This window comes from Stegostoma tigrinum, chromosome 20 (assembly GCF_030684315.1).
Source record: "Stegostoma tigrinum isolate sSteTig4 chromosome 20, sSteTig4.hap1, whole genome shotgun sequence".
Classification (NCBI taxonomy): Eukaryota; Metazoa; Chordata; class Chondrichthyes; order Orectolobiformes; family Stegostomatidae; genus Stegostoma; species Stegostoma tigrinum.
The window spans coordinates 57,363,311-57,383,009 of NC_081373.1; the positions used below are offsets into that span (position 1 = coordinate 57,363,311).

Below are 19,699 nucleotides of genomic sequence, written 5' to 3' on the forward strand. Positions count from 1 at the left end.
AGTTTTCTAAACAGAGTGATGATTTATAAGATGGCAGTATTTTCTCATTACTTTGGCTTTAAATAATTAGTTGAGATTCCAAAATGTTTCAAAGACTGAATTCCGGTTGTATGTCAGTGGGACTGGGTTCCACAAAGATAACACATGGAGTGAAGTGAGTTAAAAAGGATAAACAAACAGAAGACAGCTATGATTTTATGAGGCCACTGATTAATTAAAATGATTCATTACATAATTAGGGTGTGTTTAAATAGCTAAGTTACCAGGTGAGTATCATCCATGGTCGCTACCAGTACCAGTCCTTAAAATAGAAATTAGACAAAAAAAGACAGGTTTGTTCTTGGGGACTATACGGAACCAAAAGCTACTGATAAAATATAAGTTTAATGAGGGACCTCGTACTGTAGGTGCCTACAATGGTGGACGCCTCTCCTGTGTCACAGTGAGAGGGAATATGCTAATCACAGAATCATGCTGTGTAACAGCAGAGAAACAGGAGACTTGGGCCAGTACTTTTCCAAGGTTTTGATTAATCTAATCCCATTTTCCTGCTCATTGATACTCCTCTGCCTGAAGCAAGGCTCTAGTCTCTTTTCAGAAAATGCATGGATTCTGTTCTAACACCCATGGCAAACAACTCTACACATGACATTTGTAGTTCAGACATTAGTGAATCAGGTGATCAACAACTGACGACAGTTTCATTATCACCAAGCTTTTCAATGCCAGACTTCTTAAATGAAAGAACTGAATTTAAATTCCACCGGCTGTGAGGTGGGATGCAAATCATTGATCTCTCAATCACTTGCCCAGTGAAATTACCACTATGTCACTATCTAACCACTATTTAAAAGTCGACAGCTTCCTCAGAGACTAGAACATGATTTCAGTACCTTCAACTGTTCAGTCACATTACCACAATATAGGTTAGCTTTACTGTCATCATTTCTTCATCTGTTCCAGGTTTGGACAAAGTTCTCTTTATCAGTGCCTTACTGCATACATCATCTCCTAAAACAGCTAATCCACAAGTCCCTCTGAGGCTTTGAACCTTTCTGACTTATCTCCTCAAGTGTTGTTCAATCTTTGTAGCTCTTATGAAAATGCCAAGACGTCAGAAGTTTCCCTCAAGTCATGGGCTCAATGAGCAGGCATGATCATACTGAATGAAGAGAAGGATTGAAGGGTTTACTCCTGCTCCTATTTTCTATGTTTCTATATTATTAGACTCTTCATCTCGAATCCTATTGGATCAGTAGAAATTCTCTCCGGTTACATATTGGGAAAATTTGATATCCTTGTTTTCGGTTCACACTCCAAATTTAGTTTTCTCCCTACTGACTTCATTCCTCTCCCGAACAACTGTCTGATAAGATGCCAGTCTGTTTAAAACCTTGGTATCATATCTGTCGGAGGTAAACCACCGCCCACTCAAGAGATCACTAGAATTGCCTATTTCCACCTTTGTACCATTTAAGGGCTTCATTTCTGTCTCCATTCATTTGCTAAAATTCTCATTCACACTTTTGTTTCCTTTACACATGACTATTCCAATAATTTCCTGACCAAACTCCCCAATTCTACACTCCTTAAACTTGAAATAATTCAAGTTCTATTCATCTGTCATTTCTGTCACCACTGATCTACACTGGCACCCAAGCAAGCAACATCTTGCTTTTAAATTCGTAAAATTCTGAAATTTCAAAATTCCTCCATGTCCTCACTCCCTCAACCTACCCCAGCCTTCTCTGTAGTCTCCACCAGACTCTCAGTCCTGAGAGATTTTCATGTTCCTCAGAATTAATTCTAACTTTAAGAATTCCTAGTATTAATCACACCATCATAAAATTTAACACTGTCCGATGACAAGATCCAGGTTTAGGAATTCCTTACATACAACCGGCCCTGTCCCTGCCTTGCTTTCCTCTATTAAGCTACTCCTTAAAGCCTACATCTTTGATTAAGCTTTCAGTCATCATTCTATCATCCCTTCATGTGGCCTAGTGTTGCAGCTTACTTATAATGCTTGTACAAGGTCACTTGGGACATTTTGTCATGTTAAAGTTATTAATATAAATAACAGCATTGTTACTTACAATAGTAATTCATCATCTTTGTAAATGCCCCAGTGAATTTATGTCCCCAATTTCAAATCATTTATCTAACAGTATGCCCAATACTGTACAGCATCTGTACCCTAATTAAGTCTGTACCTATTTGCGCTACCACATTTACTTGTGCAGCCACACAGCGAGGTTCCACTGTTGTAAGCTTTCTCTAACCACACTTCCAAAATATATTACTTTACACCTTTCTATCTTACTTTACAACTGTCATGTCTCCATCCATCCGGCTAGCGTACAATTTGCCATATATGCAATTTGGTGTTATTAGTGAAGTTCTTGATCTATCATTTCCTAAACCCAATTCACTTATTAGTACATACTGCACACCATAAAACAGCTACCTTCATGCTAACAACATGTGGCTGCTACATCTGGTGGTTGTTAATTCTATCAGAATTCATATTAACTTCTTTTCGGAAGGAAACGCACAATAAACTGCCCTGATCAAAGATCCTCTTGCGATCACATTTGAATATTTCAATGTCCTTCAGAAATGAGCATTAAATAAAGGAACATTTGGATCAAAGGGTCTGATTCTGAGCTGTATGACTGTCTATGAGAGAGTTCAATACATTATAACAGTACTGTAACTGCAAGGGCAGGTACAGCAAACAGAAAGCATCCCCAAGCAAGTAAGCCCAAGAAAGTGTTCCAAAACCACTCAAATTAGCTAGCCTGATTAATACCGTCTAAGCACTGTCTTGGTAATCAACTATTAAGGTAATGGCAAAAGGTATCACAGATTTACAGTACAGAACAAGCCTTTCAGACCATCAAATCTGCACTGCCACAAATACACAATCTACACTTTCTAGTTGGGAGAAGCAGAACGGCCTTGACTATAATGACACTTCATGTGCTCATTCAAGTACTTTTCAAAAAGGTTTCACCTATTCCCTATGTAGTGCATTCCAGACCCCTACCATCCCCCTAAATCTCCTGCCCTCCACCTTAAAACTATGGCCCCTTGTTATTGGCCCTTCGACAAAGGAGAATAGCTGTTTTCTATTATTCTTGTCCACTCCCCTCAATCTTATACACCTCTATCAAGTTTCCGCTTCTATAATCACATCTTTCCTATCGTGCAGTAACCAGGAATGCACACTGCACTCCAGCTGTGGCCTAACCAAAATACTATACAGTACCAACATAACCTCCCTCCTCTTATAATCTATGTCATGACTGATAAAGGCAAGTGTCCCGTATGCATAATTATCCAGTTAATCTGCCCTGCCACCTTCAGGGACGTGTGTACAAGCATCCCAAGATCCCTCTAAACCTCTAGGGTCTTGCCATTTATAAAGTACTCCCTTGTCTTGTTCCTTCTTCCAGATTGCAAAACCTCTCACTTCTCTGCTGTATTGTTCTATATTCTTATGAGGGTTAAATTCCATTTGCCACTGATCTTTCCATCTGACCAATCTGTCTGTATCTTCATGTAACCTAAAGTCATCATCTTAGGTCAACCATCCAATCGATCTTTGTCTTCTGCAACTTACTTATCATTCCCCTACATTCCCTTCTACATCATTTGCAAATATCACAAGCAAGGTACCCAGTGCAGATCCTTGTGGAACACCACTTCAAATTGGGCTCCAGTCACACAACAACTTTCTACCTCCACCCTCTGTCTCCTGCCAGTACGTCAATTTTAGATCCAATTTTTCAAGTTACCCTAGTTCCACATGCTTTTATCTTCTTACCTATATCCCATGTGAGATCTTGTCAAAGGCCTAACTGAAATCCAAGTAACTCACATTAATCCTCATGCACACACTTTGTCACCTCAAAAAATTCAACCAGATGATTTGTTAGACATAATCTGTCTCTGCCAAATCTATGTCATTAGTTAATGTTTTGTCTGATGTACATACAGCTCCAACATGGAACATCATATGACATGATTTAAAAAATACTTAACCACATTTATTTAATCACTTTTTTGGGAGAATTCTATAAGAATTGAAAATATTCAGAAATGAGCTGAGAATTTATTTTATGTATTTGGTTATTCACTGCCTAAGTGAGGGTGATGGTTGGAGCTTTGATACTGACTTTAAAGGACAATTGGATATATACTTAAATGGAGAAAAAATTGCAGGGCTAGGAGGAAACAGCCAAGGAGTGGGACTAATTGGTATATTCTCTCATTCTCCCTTCAGTGCTGGAGACAGCTATCATTTTAAGATTGTAGGAATCTACTCTTCCTTTTCAAAATCCATGCTGAATGGTCAATGATTAACTCAGTTATAACCTTCTGTGGAGGGCATCAGTGAACAAAATCAGCAGCTAACTCAGATATCCTTGATTTGTTTGCACAAGCACAACATGGATATGATTAGAAGGCTAATGACTTAAATATAGCTCTCGACCCTTAGGATAGAGGTAGACAAGCAATATCAGTCAATCTTTTATCAAATTAGTCAGGTAAACACTTCAAGCAACATATTGTCAAAATGCTGTGCCATTCAGACAGCAGCAAGCTGCAGGGATTCAGTCCTTTTCTGTTCTCCATCTGACTGTACAAGAGAAAATCCTCTTTAAAATGAAAATATACTAGAAAACAACTAAGTGTGAAAGTGATGAAAAATATGTATATGTATATGTACATGTATTGCAACACTTGTAACAGATAGATTACACATCCAATGATCACAAAGTAGCTTCATCATGCAGACCTGCATGCAGAAGCCATCAGATTACCAGACGAACATTTCGTATTGTGGATAGATAATAATATACATCAAACACTCACTTGAGACTACATTAGTTGGTATGCACTGCACACCCTTGAAAATGGATATTTTAAAACCAAACTCTGAGCATGGTCCATCTGTTAAAGCTGTCTGTCTAGATTTCAGCAGTATCAGGAAGAGATAGTGGCCTGTATTTTGTGTCTCAGAGTGGTTAGCAGGAGTAAAGACTGTTTCCTGGATCTCAGTCCACTCCTGGAAAAACAAAGTCATTCTTTTGACGTGGACTGGGGCATTGCTTTGGTTGGCACAGAGACAGGAGTTCTGCTCAATTAAGGGTACCAGGGAAACTCTCAAAGTTGGAAGGCCAATCAGAGACTTTCAGCTCGAGAGCAGAAGGCTACAGTGGAAGCTAAGTAACTCAGAGGTCACTTCAATATGGAAGGTCTTCTTCAAGGACTTTGTTAAATCTTTAGAAAACAGTCAGCAGCCAGGCCACCAATGGTGGACAGGCATTTCTCTGCAGGGTACCCACTGGCAGCACATGCACTTGGGAAGGGAGGGAGGGTCTATCTGTAATCCTGCTCAACGTGCTGTCATCAATCAGCCTACCACTATGTTGCGTGCATCCAGATAATTAAACTGCCTCTTTGAAAGTCAGGAAACTGGAGACTGCAAAATATGACCCAGCCTCCTTTAACTGTAACTAACAAGGGTTTGAATTAGCTCATTTTGTTTCTTACCTCTTGGTAGCCTCTGACCTTAAACCTGCCTCATCAAAAGTGGCCATTACCAGGAACAGGGTTGAGAATCCAATATGCTGGCTAATACCAGTATTTCAGACTCCATCTCCATCCTTTGTTGCCCTCAGCAGGGCCCAAAGCTTCAGCCCAGTGTCAGACCTAATGTTGGAAACAAGTCTGAACAGTTTGACACAGTCCTTCACTGTAAAATCAACCTTCCAACAGCAGGACATTTGAATGGCGGCACTACAGCCTCACAGTGCCAGGGACCCAGGTTCGATTCCAGCCTTGGGTAACTGTCTGTGTGGAGTTTGCACATTCTCCCAGTGTCTGCGTGGGTTTCCTCCGGGTGCTCCGGTTTCCTCCCACAGTCCAAAGATGTGCAGGCTAGGTGGAATGGCCATGCTAAATTGCCCATAGTGTTCAGGGGTGTGTGGGTTATAGAGGGATGGGTCTAGGCGGGATGCTCCAAGGGGTGGTATGGACTTGTTGGGCTGAAGGGCCTGTTTCTACACTGTAGGGAATCTAATAATACAGGGATACAATTCCTTAGTCTTACAATAAGAAGGATATCTTGATTTGTTTGCTTCCTTATGCTGTTTGGAACAGATATAGAAGTAGGTCTTCGAACCACTTGAGTTTATTTAACCATTCAAATTATCTGCTTTGGTGGCATGGTGGCTCATTGGTTAGCACTGCTGCCTTACAATGATAGGGACCTGCGTTCGAATCCCACTTCAAACAACTGTTTGTGTGGAGTTTGCACATTCACCCCATGTCTGTGTGGGTCTCCTCCGGGTGCTCCAGCTTCCCCTGACAGTCCAAAGACCGTGCAGGTTAGGCGGACTGACCACAGGAAATGCAGGGTTACAGGGACGGGGTGGAGGGGTGTTTCTGGGTCAGATGCTCTTCAGAGGGTAAGTGTGGACTTGATGAGCCACATGGCCTGCTTCCACACTGTAGGGATTCTATTCTAATATCCACTTTGGCTTCATCTCCCAGAATACTGTTACCAAATTAAAATGTCTATCTTAAATTACAGCACAACTAGTGAATGCTGCTGCTTGAGCTCCATCAAACGTCTTCCACTCTCACAGCAAACCTTCTGCATATTTCTTATTCATATTTATTTTGTAATCCTGTAAATGCATCCATACTATTCACCTCAGTCACTGCTGGTGGTAGCCAGTTCCACACCCATTTCTTCCAAAGGTTTTTCCTGATTCCTTAATGGATTTATTCGTGGCTAATTTTATACTTCTAGTCACTGGTGTTAATCTGTCCAGAAGCTGTAATACATTTTCTAATGCATTCCTATCAACTCCTTGCATTTTAAAGCTCTATCAGCTCAACTCTACAGCTTTCGAGAGAAAATAAAAACAGCCCTAACCTGTTCATTCTTGTTTGGTCATTCTGTTTTTGGGACAAAGAAATTGTCCTTTGAGTAGAGGTTGAGTACACTGAGGCTGTATTTTCTGGAAATTAGAAGAACGAGGGTGATCCAACAAACGTACAAAATCCTTAAGAAGCCTGACAGGGTAGATGATGTTAGAATATTTCCCTTGGCTGGGAGGATCTGAAAATACAGGCAACAGTTTCAAATTATAAGTTTGTCATTTAGAGCAGGGCTCTGGCCAGAGAGCAGTGAATGCTCATTCATTGGAGTATGTTCAGGACAGCGACTGATGGATAGATTCTAGGGAATAGTGCAGATGGCACTAAACATGAAAGAATTGCAAATTATGATGGGAGCAACATGGAACTCCAATGCAACACTAGCAAATTGGTTGAGTGGACACAGGGTTCAATGCAGAGAAGTGTGAGGTTATATACTTTGGCCAAAAGAACACTAAAAGACAATAAGAAACAAAAAGGGACAAGAACAGAAATTGCTGGAAAAACTCAGCAAGTCTGGCAGCATCTGTGGAGAGAAAGCAGTGTGAACACTTCAGGTCCAGTTTCCCTTCTTCAGAAATAAAGGGTCCAATTCTAAAGGGGATTTGCAACAGAGGGACTACATGTATGCGTACACAGATCATTGAAGGTGGCAGGACAGGTTAATAAAGCTTAGGATATTCTTGGCTTCATAAAATGGGAGCATAGAGTACAAAAGCAAGGAGGTGATGGTGAAATTGTACACAACATTTATTAGACTTCAACGATAATATTATGTATAATTGTGGGCACCACATTTCTGGAAGGATGTAAATGCATTGGAGAAAGTGAAGAGGCGATTTACTAGAATGGTTCCAGAAATGAGAAACTTCAGTTATAATGATAGATTGAAGAAGTTGGGACTGTTCTCTTTGGAGAGAAGGCGGCCCAGAGGAGATAGAACATAGAACATAGAACAGTACAGCACAGAACAGGCCCTTCAGCCCACAATGTTGTGCCGACCATTGATCCTCATGTATGCACCCTCAAATTTCTGTGACCATATACATGTCCAGCAGTCTCTTAAATGACCCCAATGACCTTGCTTCCACAACTGCTGCTGGCAACGCATTCCATGCTCTCACAACTCTCTGCGTAAAGAACCTGCCTCTGACATCCCCTCTATACTTTCCACCAACCAACTTAAAACTATGACCCCTCGTGCTAGCCATTTCTGCCCTGGGAAATAGTCTCTGGCTATCAACTCTATCTATGCCTCTCATTATCTTGTATACCTCAATTAGGTCCCCTCTCCTCCTCCTTTTCTCCAATGAAAAGAGACCGAGCTCAGTCAACATCTCTTCATAAGATAAGCCCTCCAGTCCAGGCAGCATCCTGGTAAACCTCCTCTGAACCCTCTCCAAAGCATCCACATCTTTCCTATAATAGGGCTCCCAGAACTGGACGCAGTATTCCAAGTGCGGTCTAACCAAAGTTTTATAGAGCTGCAACAAGATCTCACGACTCTTAAACTCAATCCCCCTGTTAATGAAAGCCAAAACACCATATGCTTTCTTAACAACCCTGTCCACTTGGGTGGCCATTTTAAGGGATCTATGTATCTGCACACCAAGATCCCTCTGTTCCTCCACGCTGCCAAGAATCCTATCCTTAATCCTGTACTCAGCTTTCAAATTCGACCTTCCAAAATGCATCACCTCGCATTTATCCAGGTTGAACTCCATCTGCCACCTCTCAGCCCATCTCTGCATCCTGTCAATGTCCCGCTGCAGCCTACAACAGCCCTCTACACTGTCAACGACACCTCCGACCTTTGTGTCGTCTGCAAACTTGCTGACCCATCCTTCAATTCCCTCGTCCAAGTCATTAATAAAAATTACAAACAGTAGAGGCCCAAGGACAGAGCCCTGTGGAACTCCACTCACCACTGACTTCCAGGCAGAATATTTTCCTTCTACTACCACTCACTGTCTTCTGTTGGCCAGCCAATTCTGTATCCAAGCAGCTAAGTTCCCCTGTATCCCATTCCTCCTGACCTTCTGAATGAGCCTACCATGGGGAACCTTATCAAATGCCTTACTGAAGTCCATATACACCACATCCACAGCTCGACCCTCATCAACCTTTCTAGTCACATCCTCAAAAAACTCGATAAGGTTTGTAAGGCATGACCTACCCCTCACAAAGCCTCACAAAGATCTGATGAGGGTTTTCTAAATTGAGTAGGTTGGACAGAATAGATAGGAAGAAGCTCATAAAAGAAAATGAGGTGACCGAGGATGCGCAAATGAAGCAATGGTAACATGAGAAAAACTGTCTTACACAATGCGTAGTGAGGGTATGGAATGTACTACCTAGAAATTTGGTGAAGCAGTTTCAATTGAGGCATTCAAGAGGGCTTTGGATGATTATTTAGATAGAATTAGTGTGCGGGGATATTGGGATGAGGCAGAAGATAGGCGCTAGGTAATAGAACCAGTGCAGACACTGTGGCCTTCTCTGCTTAACAATTCCGTGATTCCATGATTAAGAATAATCCTGGAAAGTGGGGTTTAGGAAAAAGCTCAGTCTTGATTTTGACGAAGGATGAAGTGAATTCAAACAGTATTGGCTTTATTCAGAGATAGTAAGAACTGCCAATGCTGGAGTCTGAGATAAAGTGTGGAGCTGGAGGAACACAGCAGGCCAGGCAGCATCAGACAAGCAGGAAAGCTGACATTTCGGGTCAGGAGTGCAGGGTTGTTTTTCAGGCTGCAGGCCTGTGACCAGCAGCGTCCACTTTTGGTTGTCATTTACACAAATGGTTAGGATGAGAATATAGGAGGCATGGTTAGTAAGTTTGTAAATGACACCAAAATTGGTGTATAGTGGACAGTGAAGAGGGTTATCTAAGATTTCAAAGAGATCTTGATCAACTGGGTCAATGGGCGGAGGAGTGGCAAATGGTGTTTAATTTAAGTGAATGTGAGAAATTGCATTTTGGTAAAACAAACAAGGGTAGGACTTATACAATTAATGTTAGGGCTCTGGGTAGTGTTATGGAGCAAAAAAAAGTCCTCGGGGTTCAGGTACATTTTCTTTGAAATTTGCATAACACATAGACAGGATGGTTAAGAATCCATTTAGCATTGTTGCCTTTATTGCTCAGTCCTTTGAGTATAGAGTTATGACGCCATGTTGAAGTTGTATAGGGAGTTGGTGAGACCTCTTCTAGTCAGCCGTGTGCAGTTCTGCTCGCCATGTTACAGGCAGATTATTATTAAACTGGAGAGGGTTCAGAAAAGATTTACCAAGGTGTTGCCAGTAAAGGAGGTTTTGAGTTATAAACTAGGCTGGGACTTTTTTCATTGGAGTATAGGAAGTCGAGAGGTGGTCATATTGAGATTTATAAAATTATGAATGGCAAATGTTTTTTCCCCGAAGATGGGAAGAGTTCAAAACTTCAGGGCATATTTTTAAGTTGAGAGGAGAAAGATTTAAAAATGACTTGAGGGGCAAATGTTTTAAAAAAACACAAAGTGGTTAGCGTGTAGAAAGAACTGCAAGAGAAAGTGGTCGATGCAGGTACAATTACAATGCTTACAAGACATTTGGAGAAGTACGTAACAAGGAAAGGTTTGGAGGGATACGGGCTAAATGCAGACAGGCGGGACTAATTTAGTTTGGGAACATAGTGGACAAGTTGGATTGGGAGTCTATTTCCACACCATATGGCTCTATGGTTAAACAACCTAACGTCTGCTCATAGTCTCATGTTTTGATCTTCTCTTGCACAGTCTTTCTTCCCCTTTCTGTAAGTCATATGCTTTGCTTCTCTTCTTGCCACCTCTCCCCCTTAACCTACAGCTCACTTACTCCATGTTTCAAATGTTGTCTCACCCTCAGCCACATCAATCCCTCTACAGACACTCCATATACATGTATTTTCAGTGCTTCTCCTCACATTGGAACAGAGTACAAAGAACAAAATAGCACAGGAACAAGTCCTTTGGCCCTTCAAACCTGCGCTGACACATTCCGCCCTTCAATACTAAAACTGTCTTCACTTACAGGATCCGTATCCCTCTATTAAAGTATGCATACATGTAGTTTTGATCTTTTCAGCTGATCCAGCCTCAACAACCTTATGAGAGGCTTCAAGATTTCCAATGTCCTGTGTGTGGAAACATGCATTCTTAAGTCGCTCCCGAATAGCCTGCTCTAATGTTAAGCTGTGGCCCCTTAGGACTTCCCTATAGGGGAAATATTAGCCTGTTAAATCCTTCTATCTGAAACTCAATTAGATCGTCCTGTAATCTTCTACACTCAAGAAAATCGCGCCTTATTTATGCAATCGGTTCTCACAACACTTTCGATGTGGTAACATTCTGGAGATTTAGCACTCCACAGTCAATAAATTGTTCAGGAGGAGACGTGTTTGTGTCAAGAACAAAGATCTGTAAAACTATCATGTAACTTTAATGCCTTGTTCAGCCAGAGATAAAAGCTAGGCATTCCATTAGCCTAATTATTTTGTTACCGTCCCCTTGCTCTTAATAAATCTGCTCTTTAACAGCTCCTGGCTTCTAACAATTTAATTTACATAGAACATTCTCCATCTAGTCTTTTTGGGTTCAAAGTGGAACATCTCTTACATCCCTACAGTGAATTCCTTCTGCTGCAGATCTGGTGTACAGGTATTTATTCCAACATTATCTTGCAACATCTGTCTCCCATCCACGCTATTTACTGAACCTCCTTACTTAAATATTGCCAGTAAGTATAGATGCACAGATCACCATTCCTTCAAAGACATTTATTTAGTGATAATCTGGGACTCTAGTTTGGACCCTTAGAGGCACACCTCCAGTCACATTCCACCAATTTAGTTACAGATCCATTATCCCTACTCTCAATTACCTACTTTTCAATTTGGCATTTAGCAATTTCTACAGAAAGCAACCAAATCAAGTTTAGATTTATCACAACATCATTATTAATACTGGAATCAAAGGACCATCTTTCGTGGTACTGAGTAATACAAACAACTTGATCCTAGGCTTGCCTTCTGGTCTGGAACAAATTAATCTACGCTGTTTAATGCTGTGCGAAAGAAGACAATTGTGGTGGTGCAGGACTTGTTATTAGAGAGATGTGACAGCATAACAAGGAGTCAAATTATATGCACACAACACCATACACAAAACCTGCACAAAAAGGAAGAGCTGGAAACTGTGACAGACCGAGTCAAAAGACACAGTGAATCACCTGGACTGAACATAAAGGACGGTATGGTGGCTCAGTGGTTAGCATTACTGTCTCACAGCACCAGGGACCCAGGTTCGATTCTACCCTTGAGCATCTGCATGTTGAGTTTGCACATTCTCCCCATTTCTGGGTGGGTTTCCTCTGTGCACTCCAGCTTCCTCCCACAGTCAAAGCTGTGCAGGTTAGATGGTTTAGCCATAGTGTCCAGGGATGTACAGGCTATGTGCATTAGCTATAGGAAATGCAAGGTTACGGGGTAGGTCTGGATGGACTTGATGGGCCAATTGGCCTGCTTCCATGCTGCAAGAATCTATGATAAAGGAGGCAAAGACCAATGTTATGGTTCTTAAAGTTAATTTTAAACAAAAATCAAGGTAGAGATAACGGACACACTAAACTATTTTGGCTCAATGATTAACACCAAACAGTTACACTTAAAAATAAAATCCAACTTAGATTATTTATGTCAAGAAGTGTAATCTCTGATTTAAGTAACAACCAAAAGCATCAGCATCAAGCTGAGAAAACATCTAGTCCAGTCATTATTGTGGGGCATTGCACTCTATGGATGCCAGTTGTCTGAGAAAAGATGATGACAGAAGGATAACAACTGTTGAACTATGGTCCAAATAGAGCTGTAGTGAAAACCAAATAAGTTGAATTACATGACTTTAAGAGGAGTGTCAGATGGAATGAGACATTAGTTGTCCTTTTGGGAGGAGGACAGACCAAACTCAATCTCCACTTGACTGTATATACATTACCCACTTACTTCACCACCTAGTGACAAGGTGCAAGGAAGCAGGCCATTTCAGGAAAAGTTGAATTAAGGTCACAAGAGACAACTGGTGCTCTGATGTTTCAGATGAAAAGAAACATTAAAATAATTATTATAGGTAAATACAGAAATTGAGTGATGGCATTATAACTGCAAAGTAGAATGTGGCACAAAAATTTGTTGGTGATATCAGAAATTTACATCCAGCTGATAAAGATAGCATTTGCAACAGTGCAGCACTCCCTCAATATAGCACCAAGCTGCCAGCTAAATTACACGTCAAAGTCTCTGAATTGGAACTTGCAAATATAGCCAAGACTCCAAAGAGTCACAGAATTCCAGGCAACCCAGCCTGCACATCCCCAGACTTTACAGGCAATTTAGCATGGCCGATCCACCGAACCTGCACAACTCGGGACTGTGGAAAAAGACTACAGCACCCAGTGGAAACTCGCACAGACAGGGAGAGAACATTCAAAATCCAAACAGACACCTGAGGGTAGAATCAAACCCAGATCCTTAGCACTGTCAGGCAGCAGTGCTAACCACTGAGCCACCACGCAGCCCATGTTATTTAAACAAGATAACCAGTTTCATCACTGCTATACCACAAATCAGTGAAAATGGAATAATCAGTAGATGAGTACTGAATAATATTGTCAACACTCTCCACTTTTGCACTTCTGTCCAACAGACTTTGAGGTATTAGGACTCTGTACGTTGCATCAATTGACTGCCCTTGTCTGCAAAGTAGGTCAACTCTCACCATCTCCACATTACAGCTGACTGAGTCGGTACCCGATCCAAGCTATGTATCAAGCGCCAACACTTCGGTCTAAGTATAGTTTTGTTGCATAATGTTAAAATCCTATACGCCCTCCAATGCTGATATATTTGGAATGTAATGTCTGCTTGCATTGGTCCACACTGGGAATTAGATTGAGAAAGCTGCCTTCAGCATTAAGGCTCAAAGGAACATAGGCAAAGTTCAGGTGCATGAGAATGTATGAAAAAACTCTGCAGGCGCTTCTGAATTGATATAAAAGAGAACGGTCATAGCTTCAGAGACTAACCATCACTACCCATGGGCACAAATCCAAGAATTGTTCAGAGAAAATATACAGCCATCTTCAGTTTTTCATTGCAGATTTTCCCCTCAGCTTTAAGATGAGCTGATGATGCCAGTATTCATAGCTCCTAAAACAGCTAATGCCAGCTTGCAGCTACAACTATGTTGTCTGCAGTGAGCTTCTTGCCTCCTGACTTCTCAAAATCTTTTCACTAGAGTGCAGGAGAATGAGAGGTGATCTCGTAGAAACCTATAAAATTCTTACAGAGCAAGGTGCATGCAGGATGTTCCTGATGACAGGGTAGTCCAGAATCAGAGTCACAGTCTAAAGGATATGTGGTAAGCCGTTTAGGACTGCGATGAGAGAATATTTTTCACTCAGAGAATGGTACACCTATGGAATTTGCTAGCACACAAAGCAGTCGGGGACAAAACACTAAGATTTCAAGAAGGTGTTGGATATAGCACTTGGGACTAAAGGGATCAAAAGCACATGGGTGAGAAGCAAAAACAGGTTATTGAGTTCAATGATCAGCAGTCATCATATCAAAATGACAGAACAAGCTTGAAGATCGAATAAACTACCCCTGCTCCTACTTCTCCTATTCCTATGTTTCCACAGCCAGGGCACACAGCGGAAACTCCTGCAAACATGGGGAGAATGTGCAAACTCCACACAGATGCAAGAGGGTGGAAATGAATCCATGTCTCTAGCACTAAGAGGCAAACTTATTCACCATACAGCCCCAATGCTGCCTGTGTTCTTCCAACAAGATAATCAGATCCATCACTACTGCACCACAAATCAGTGAAAACAGACAAGTCTGAGTACTTGGCTAGATGCAGGCAATTGCACCAATACCAAAGAAGAATAACACCATCCAGGACAGACCTATTCTCCTTTCACTGGAGTCAAATAGCCACCCCCTCCATTGCCAGCAGGTTGTGACTGCAGTATGATCAATCTACCGGAGACATGACAACAATTGCACTGAACCATGTGACCCTACCAGTCACAAAATTGAATAATATTGTAATGGGAATGTCATCAAATCTAAATCATATTCCATCCACATTTAGATATAATAGCATCACTTTCTCCATTGTTACTATTTCAGAATTCTGGGTCTCCTGAATAATACCACCTTTATATTCTTTATTCATTTATTATATGTGTTGCCCTCATACTTCTACATGGTAGTGGACTTGGGTTTAGAAGCTACTGTCTAAGAAATCTTGGTGAATTGCTGTCATGCATCTTATAGATGGTTCACACACTTCTGCTGTTGTGTGTCAGTGGGGAAGGGAGTGAACATTTGTGGATAAGGAAGAGGAGATCTGTCCTGGATGGTGTTAAGCTTGAGTATTATTTGAACTGCACTCATCCAGGCAAATGGGGATATTCCATCATACTGCTGACTCTTGCATTGTAAATAGCGAATACGTTTTGAGAGAGTTAGGCAATGAGTTACTCACTGTGGAATTCCTAGTCTCTTACCTGCACATGTAGCTCCAGTTTTTATATGCATAGCCCAGTTCAGTTTCTGGATGTTCAAAGTTGGGAACTCAACTGTGGTAATGGCACTAATTGTCAAGGGTGATGGTCACATTCTCTCTTGTTGGTCATTGCCTGGCACTTGTGGTGACAGAAATGCTCCTTGCTACTTGTCAATCCAAGCTTAAATATGTTCTGGTCTTGCCACATTTGAACATAGGCTTGTTCAGTAGCAGAGGAGTTAGAAATAGTGATGAATCATCAGCAAATATTCCCAATTCTGATCTCATGATGGAGCAAGGCCATTAATGAAGCAGACAGTTAGGCCTAGGACACCACTCCCTGAGGAACTTCTGCAGAGATTTCCTCTGTCAAAGATGACTGGTCTCCAATAACCACAACCATCTCCCTTTGTGCTGGGTATTATTCCAACAAGAGAGCTTTCCCATTTCCCGCTAACTTTTCTAGACCTTCTTGATGTGATATTCAATCAAATACAGCATTAACGTCAAGGGTAGTCGCTCTCACTTCTGATCTCAAGTTCAGTTTTTTGGTTCAAGTTTGAATCAAAGCTGCAATGAGGTCAGGAGCCAAGGGGCAGCAGCAGAACCCATTCTGAGTATCAGTCAGCAGTTTATTGCTATGCAAGTGCTGGTCTACAGAGTTGCTGACAAATCCTTCAAATATTCTACTGATGATCAAGAGTAGAAATTATGGGGTGGGAACTGGCCAAGTTGCACTTCTCTTGCACACTGTCAGATAAGTGCCAGTGTCGTAGCTGTGCTGAAGCAGTCTGGCTAAAGATTAGACTACTTACAGTGTGGAAACAGGCCCTTCAGCCCAACAAGTCCACACCGCCACTTGGAACATCCCACCCAGACCCATCCCCCCATAACCCTCATACCCCTGAACACTACGGGCAATTTAGCATGGCCAATCCACCTAGCCTGCACATCTTTGGACTGTGGGAGGAAACCGGAGCACCCGGAGGAAACCCACGCAGACACAGGGAGAATGTGCAAACTCCGCACAGAGTTACCTGAGGCTGGAATCGAACCCAGGTCCCTGGCACTGTGAGGTTGCAGTGCTAACCACTGAGCCACCGTGCCACCCCAAAGGCTCAGAGTTCTGAAGTACAAGTCTTCAGTACTATTGTCAGGCCCCAAAGCCTATGCAGTATCCACTGCTTTCAGTTGTTTCTTAACCTCATGGAGTGAACTGTATTGGCTGCAGCCTGCCATCTGTGATACTAGGCACTTCCAGAGGAGGCCGAGATGGTCACAGAAATTTGAGGGTGCATACATGAGGATCAATGGTCGGCACAACATTGTGGGCTGAAGGGCCTGTTCTGTGCTGTACTGTTCTATGTTCTATGTTCTATTCCCTCAACACTTCTGGCTGAAGACTGTTTCAAGTGTTTCAGGCTTGTCTTTTGCACTGATGTGGCGGGCTCTCCCAATAAGGATGGTGGAGCCTCCTCTTCCAGTGAGTTAAGTGTCCACCATTATTTAGGATTGGTTACCACAGAATGCAGAAATCATCTTTTTGTTGTGAAATACTTAGCCTGGTCCGTCATTTACTATTATGCTGTTTAGCACACAAGTAGTTCTGCAGCTTCTGCAGGTTGACACCTCATATCTAGGTATGGCACGACATCCTCTACTCTTCACTGAACTAGGTCTGATCCCCTAGCTTGATCGTACTGACAGAATGGGGGACATGCATGACCATGAGATTGCAGATAGCGTTGAAATATAATTCTGCAGCTACTTGTGGCCCACGGTGCTTCATGAATGTGCAGTCTTGAGTAGCTAAATCTGTTCAAAACTTATCTTGTTCACAGATAGCTCAGAATGGCACCACAGTCAGCTCAGAATGGCACCACAGTCAGCACACATGGTGGGCTGAAGGGCCTGTTCTAGTGCTAAACTGTTCTGTTTTTAACATGATGGAGGGTGTTCTCAATGCGAAGATGGGATTTTGTTTCCATAAGGACTGGATGCTGGTGACTCCTACCAATAATGTCATGGGCAGATTGATCTGTGGCAGACAGATTGCTGAGGATTAGGCCAAGTAAGTTTCTCCCCTGGTGGGTTCTGCTGCTACTTTCTACAGATTCAGTCTAGTGCCTATGTCATTTTGAATGTACCAGCTTGCTCTGTAGCACTGTGGCCAAGTCACTCTTAATGATTGCCACTTAAGTCTTTATTCTGCACCCTCGTCACCCTGTGTTTGGTGTGGTGGGGGGACCAGTCTGTGAGCCTAATCTGTCAGCTAAAGCCCCAGATCTTTGTGATGAAGACCTTGCTGGGGTCAACAACACCGAGTTTTCTGTTGGCATTTTCAGTACCCTCATCAGGTGGTGTTAACTGCATGCTGAGTACAGTCAAAACAAATTCTTACAAAACATCCCAACTTTAACTTCCACACGGAAATAAAAATCAACTTGATTTGAAAAACAAACAGCTAAATATTAGTTCTTACATAGTGTTCCACCAGGAAAGAAAGCTGAAAACATATCCAAGTTTTATTGTACTTGGACTTGAGAAGTATAATTTCAATGATGTAAGTGTTATAATTTGACAAAATCTGCTGTGCTGATTACTTTTAAATATATAAGATGAACTGATGAAATACAAATATAATTGCATCAGAGATAACAGGAACGGCAGACGCCAGAGAATCTGAGATAACAAGGTGTACAGCTGGATGAACACAGCAGGCCAAGCAGCATCATAGGATCAGGAAGGCTGATGTTTTGGGCCTAGACCCTTCTCTAGGCCCAAAACGTCAACCTTCCTGATCCTATGATGCTGACTGGCCTGCTGTGTTCATCCAGCTCTACATCTTGTTATCTTAAATACAAGGATCATGGCCTAACAAAGGGGAAGGAGCTAGTATGCAAATAAATTACTAATGATATTCTTATCAGAATATGATTATTATGCCAGATGTCAAGTACAAACACGGACGTTTCACTCGTGGGAGTGGTTCTCAGCAGCAAACGTGAAGGTAATGTAACCTGAAAATCCTGTTTTATAACAGACTGTTCTGAATGGCCTTATTCTATTGTCAATTTTGAATTTCCTCAGTTCCAACAAAAAAATGAAAGTAATGCTGACACAACAACTGAACATACTGGTAAAATGTGTTCAAAATGCAGAATATCTCACCTGTTCCATCTGGAGTTGATCGAACAAAAGTAGGCAGCATTTTAAGTGTTGCTGTTGGATTAGTGTCCCGTCCTAGTCCTTTCTCCATCTCAGTTCTGAACCGTGCCATAACATCAAGCAGTGTTTCATCTGAGAGGCGAGCTGCATATAGATATTTATCAATCTGTTGAGAAGAAAGGTGAAATTTTCTGTGAAGAGTTGTTTCATAGTGGAAAACACTGACAGAAGAGGAAGTTTGAAAAAAGGTTCTTGTCCATTGACAGAGCCTGCTACTGCAACTGACTCAGCTCTGTTCCAACTGAGGCCCTTAACTGGACACCACTTGTGCATTGACAGGCAGAGTTCAGGAGCAGGGAGAGGCCCAGAAAATGACTCTGCTAATGTCTAGAGCAAGAAATGAGGAAACCTCCTGCAATAGCCCTCTTTCCACATTTAACATGCATGTAATCCAAAATGTCTGCTCATAATTGCTCCTTCCACCCTATTAAGACCCCAAGCCTTGCACCTCACCTTCCCTCCTACCGTGAGGCCAATGCTTATATATAGTAAAAAACAAAAGAACCAGTGTATGCTGTAAATCAGGAACAAAAAGAGAACTGCTGGAAAAGTTCAGCAGGTATGGCAACATCTGTGAAGAAAAAAAGTCAGAGTTAACATTTCAGGTCCAGTGACCCTTCCTCAGAATGCAGAGTGTCCTGGGCTTTGAATCAGGGAATGGTTTGTAGCTCCAGACCTGGCCATTGTACAATGGGACTAAAGTACTCTTGGAGGCAGCACCTCCCCTTGAACGAGGGGCTCCTATGAGGAAGCCTGCATTGGCAGGAATCTATTCCCTACTTGACTCTTCAAGTGTAGGAGCAGGAAAAGCCATGATCCAAAAGCTCCTGCCCCTGGTATCATTCTGCTGAATGTACACTGCACACCCAGGACCAATATCCCCTTCCAAATTGTTCTGGACCCAAACAATGCACCTTTTCGAG

The 19,699-nt window shown here is 42.0% G+C and overlaps 1 protein-coding gene across 1 annotated transcript in view; it reads right to left on the minus strand.

The window, feature by feature from the left end:
* The window catches only part of hk1 (hexokinase 1), a 105,091-nt gene that overhangs the window by 76,454 nt on the left and 8,938 nt on the right, over positions 1–19,699 (minus strand). The window contains exon 2 of the mRNA XM_059653199.1: positions 18,720–18,882. Coding sequence (XP_059509182.1) covers positions 18,720–18,882 — 163 coding nt within the window. The remainder of the gene's footprint in view (positions 1–18,719; positions 18,883–19,699) is intronic.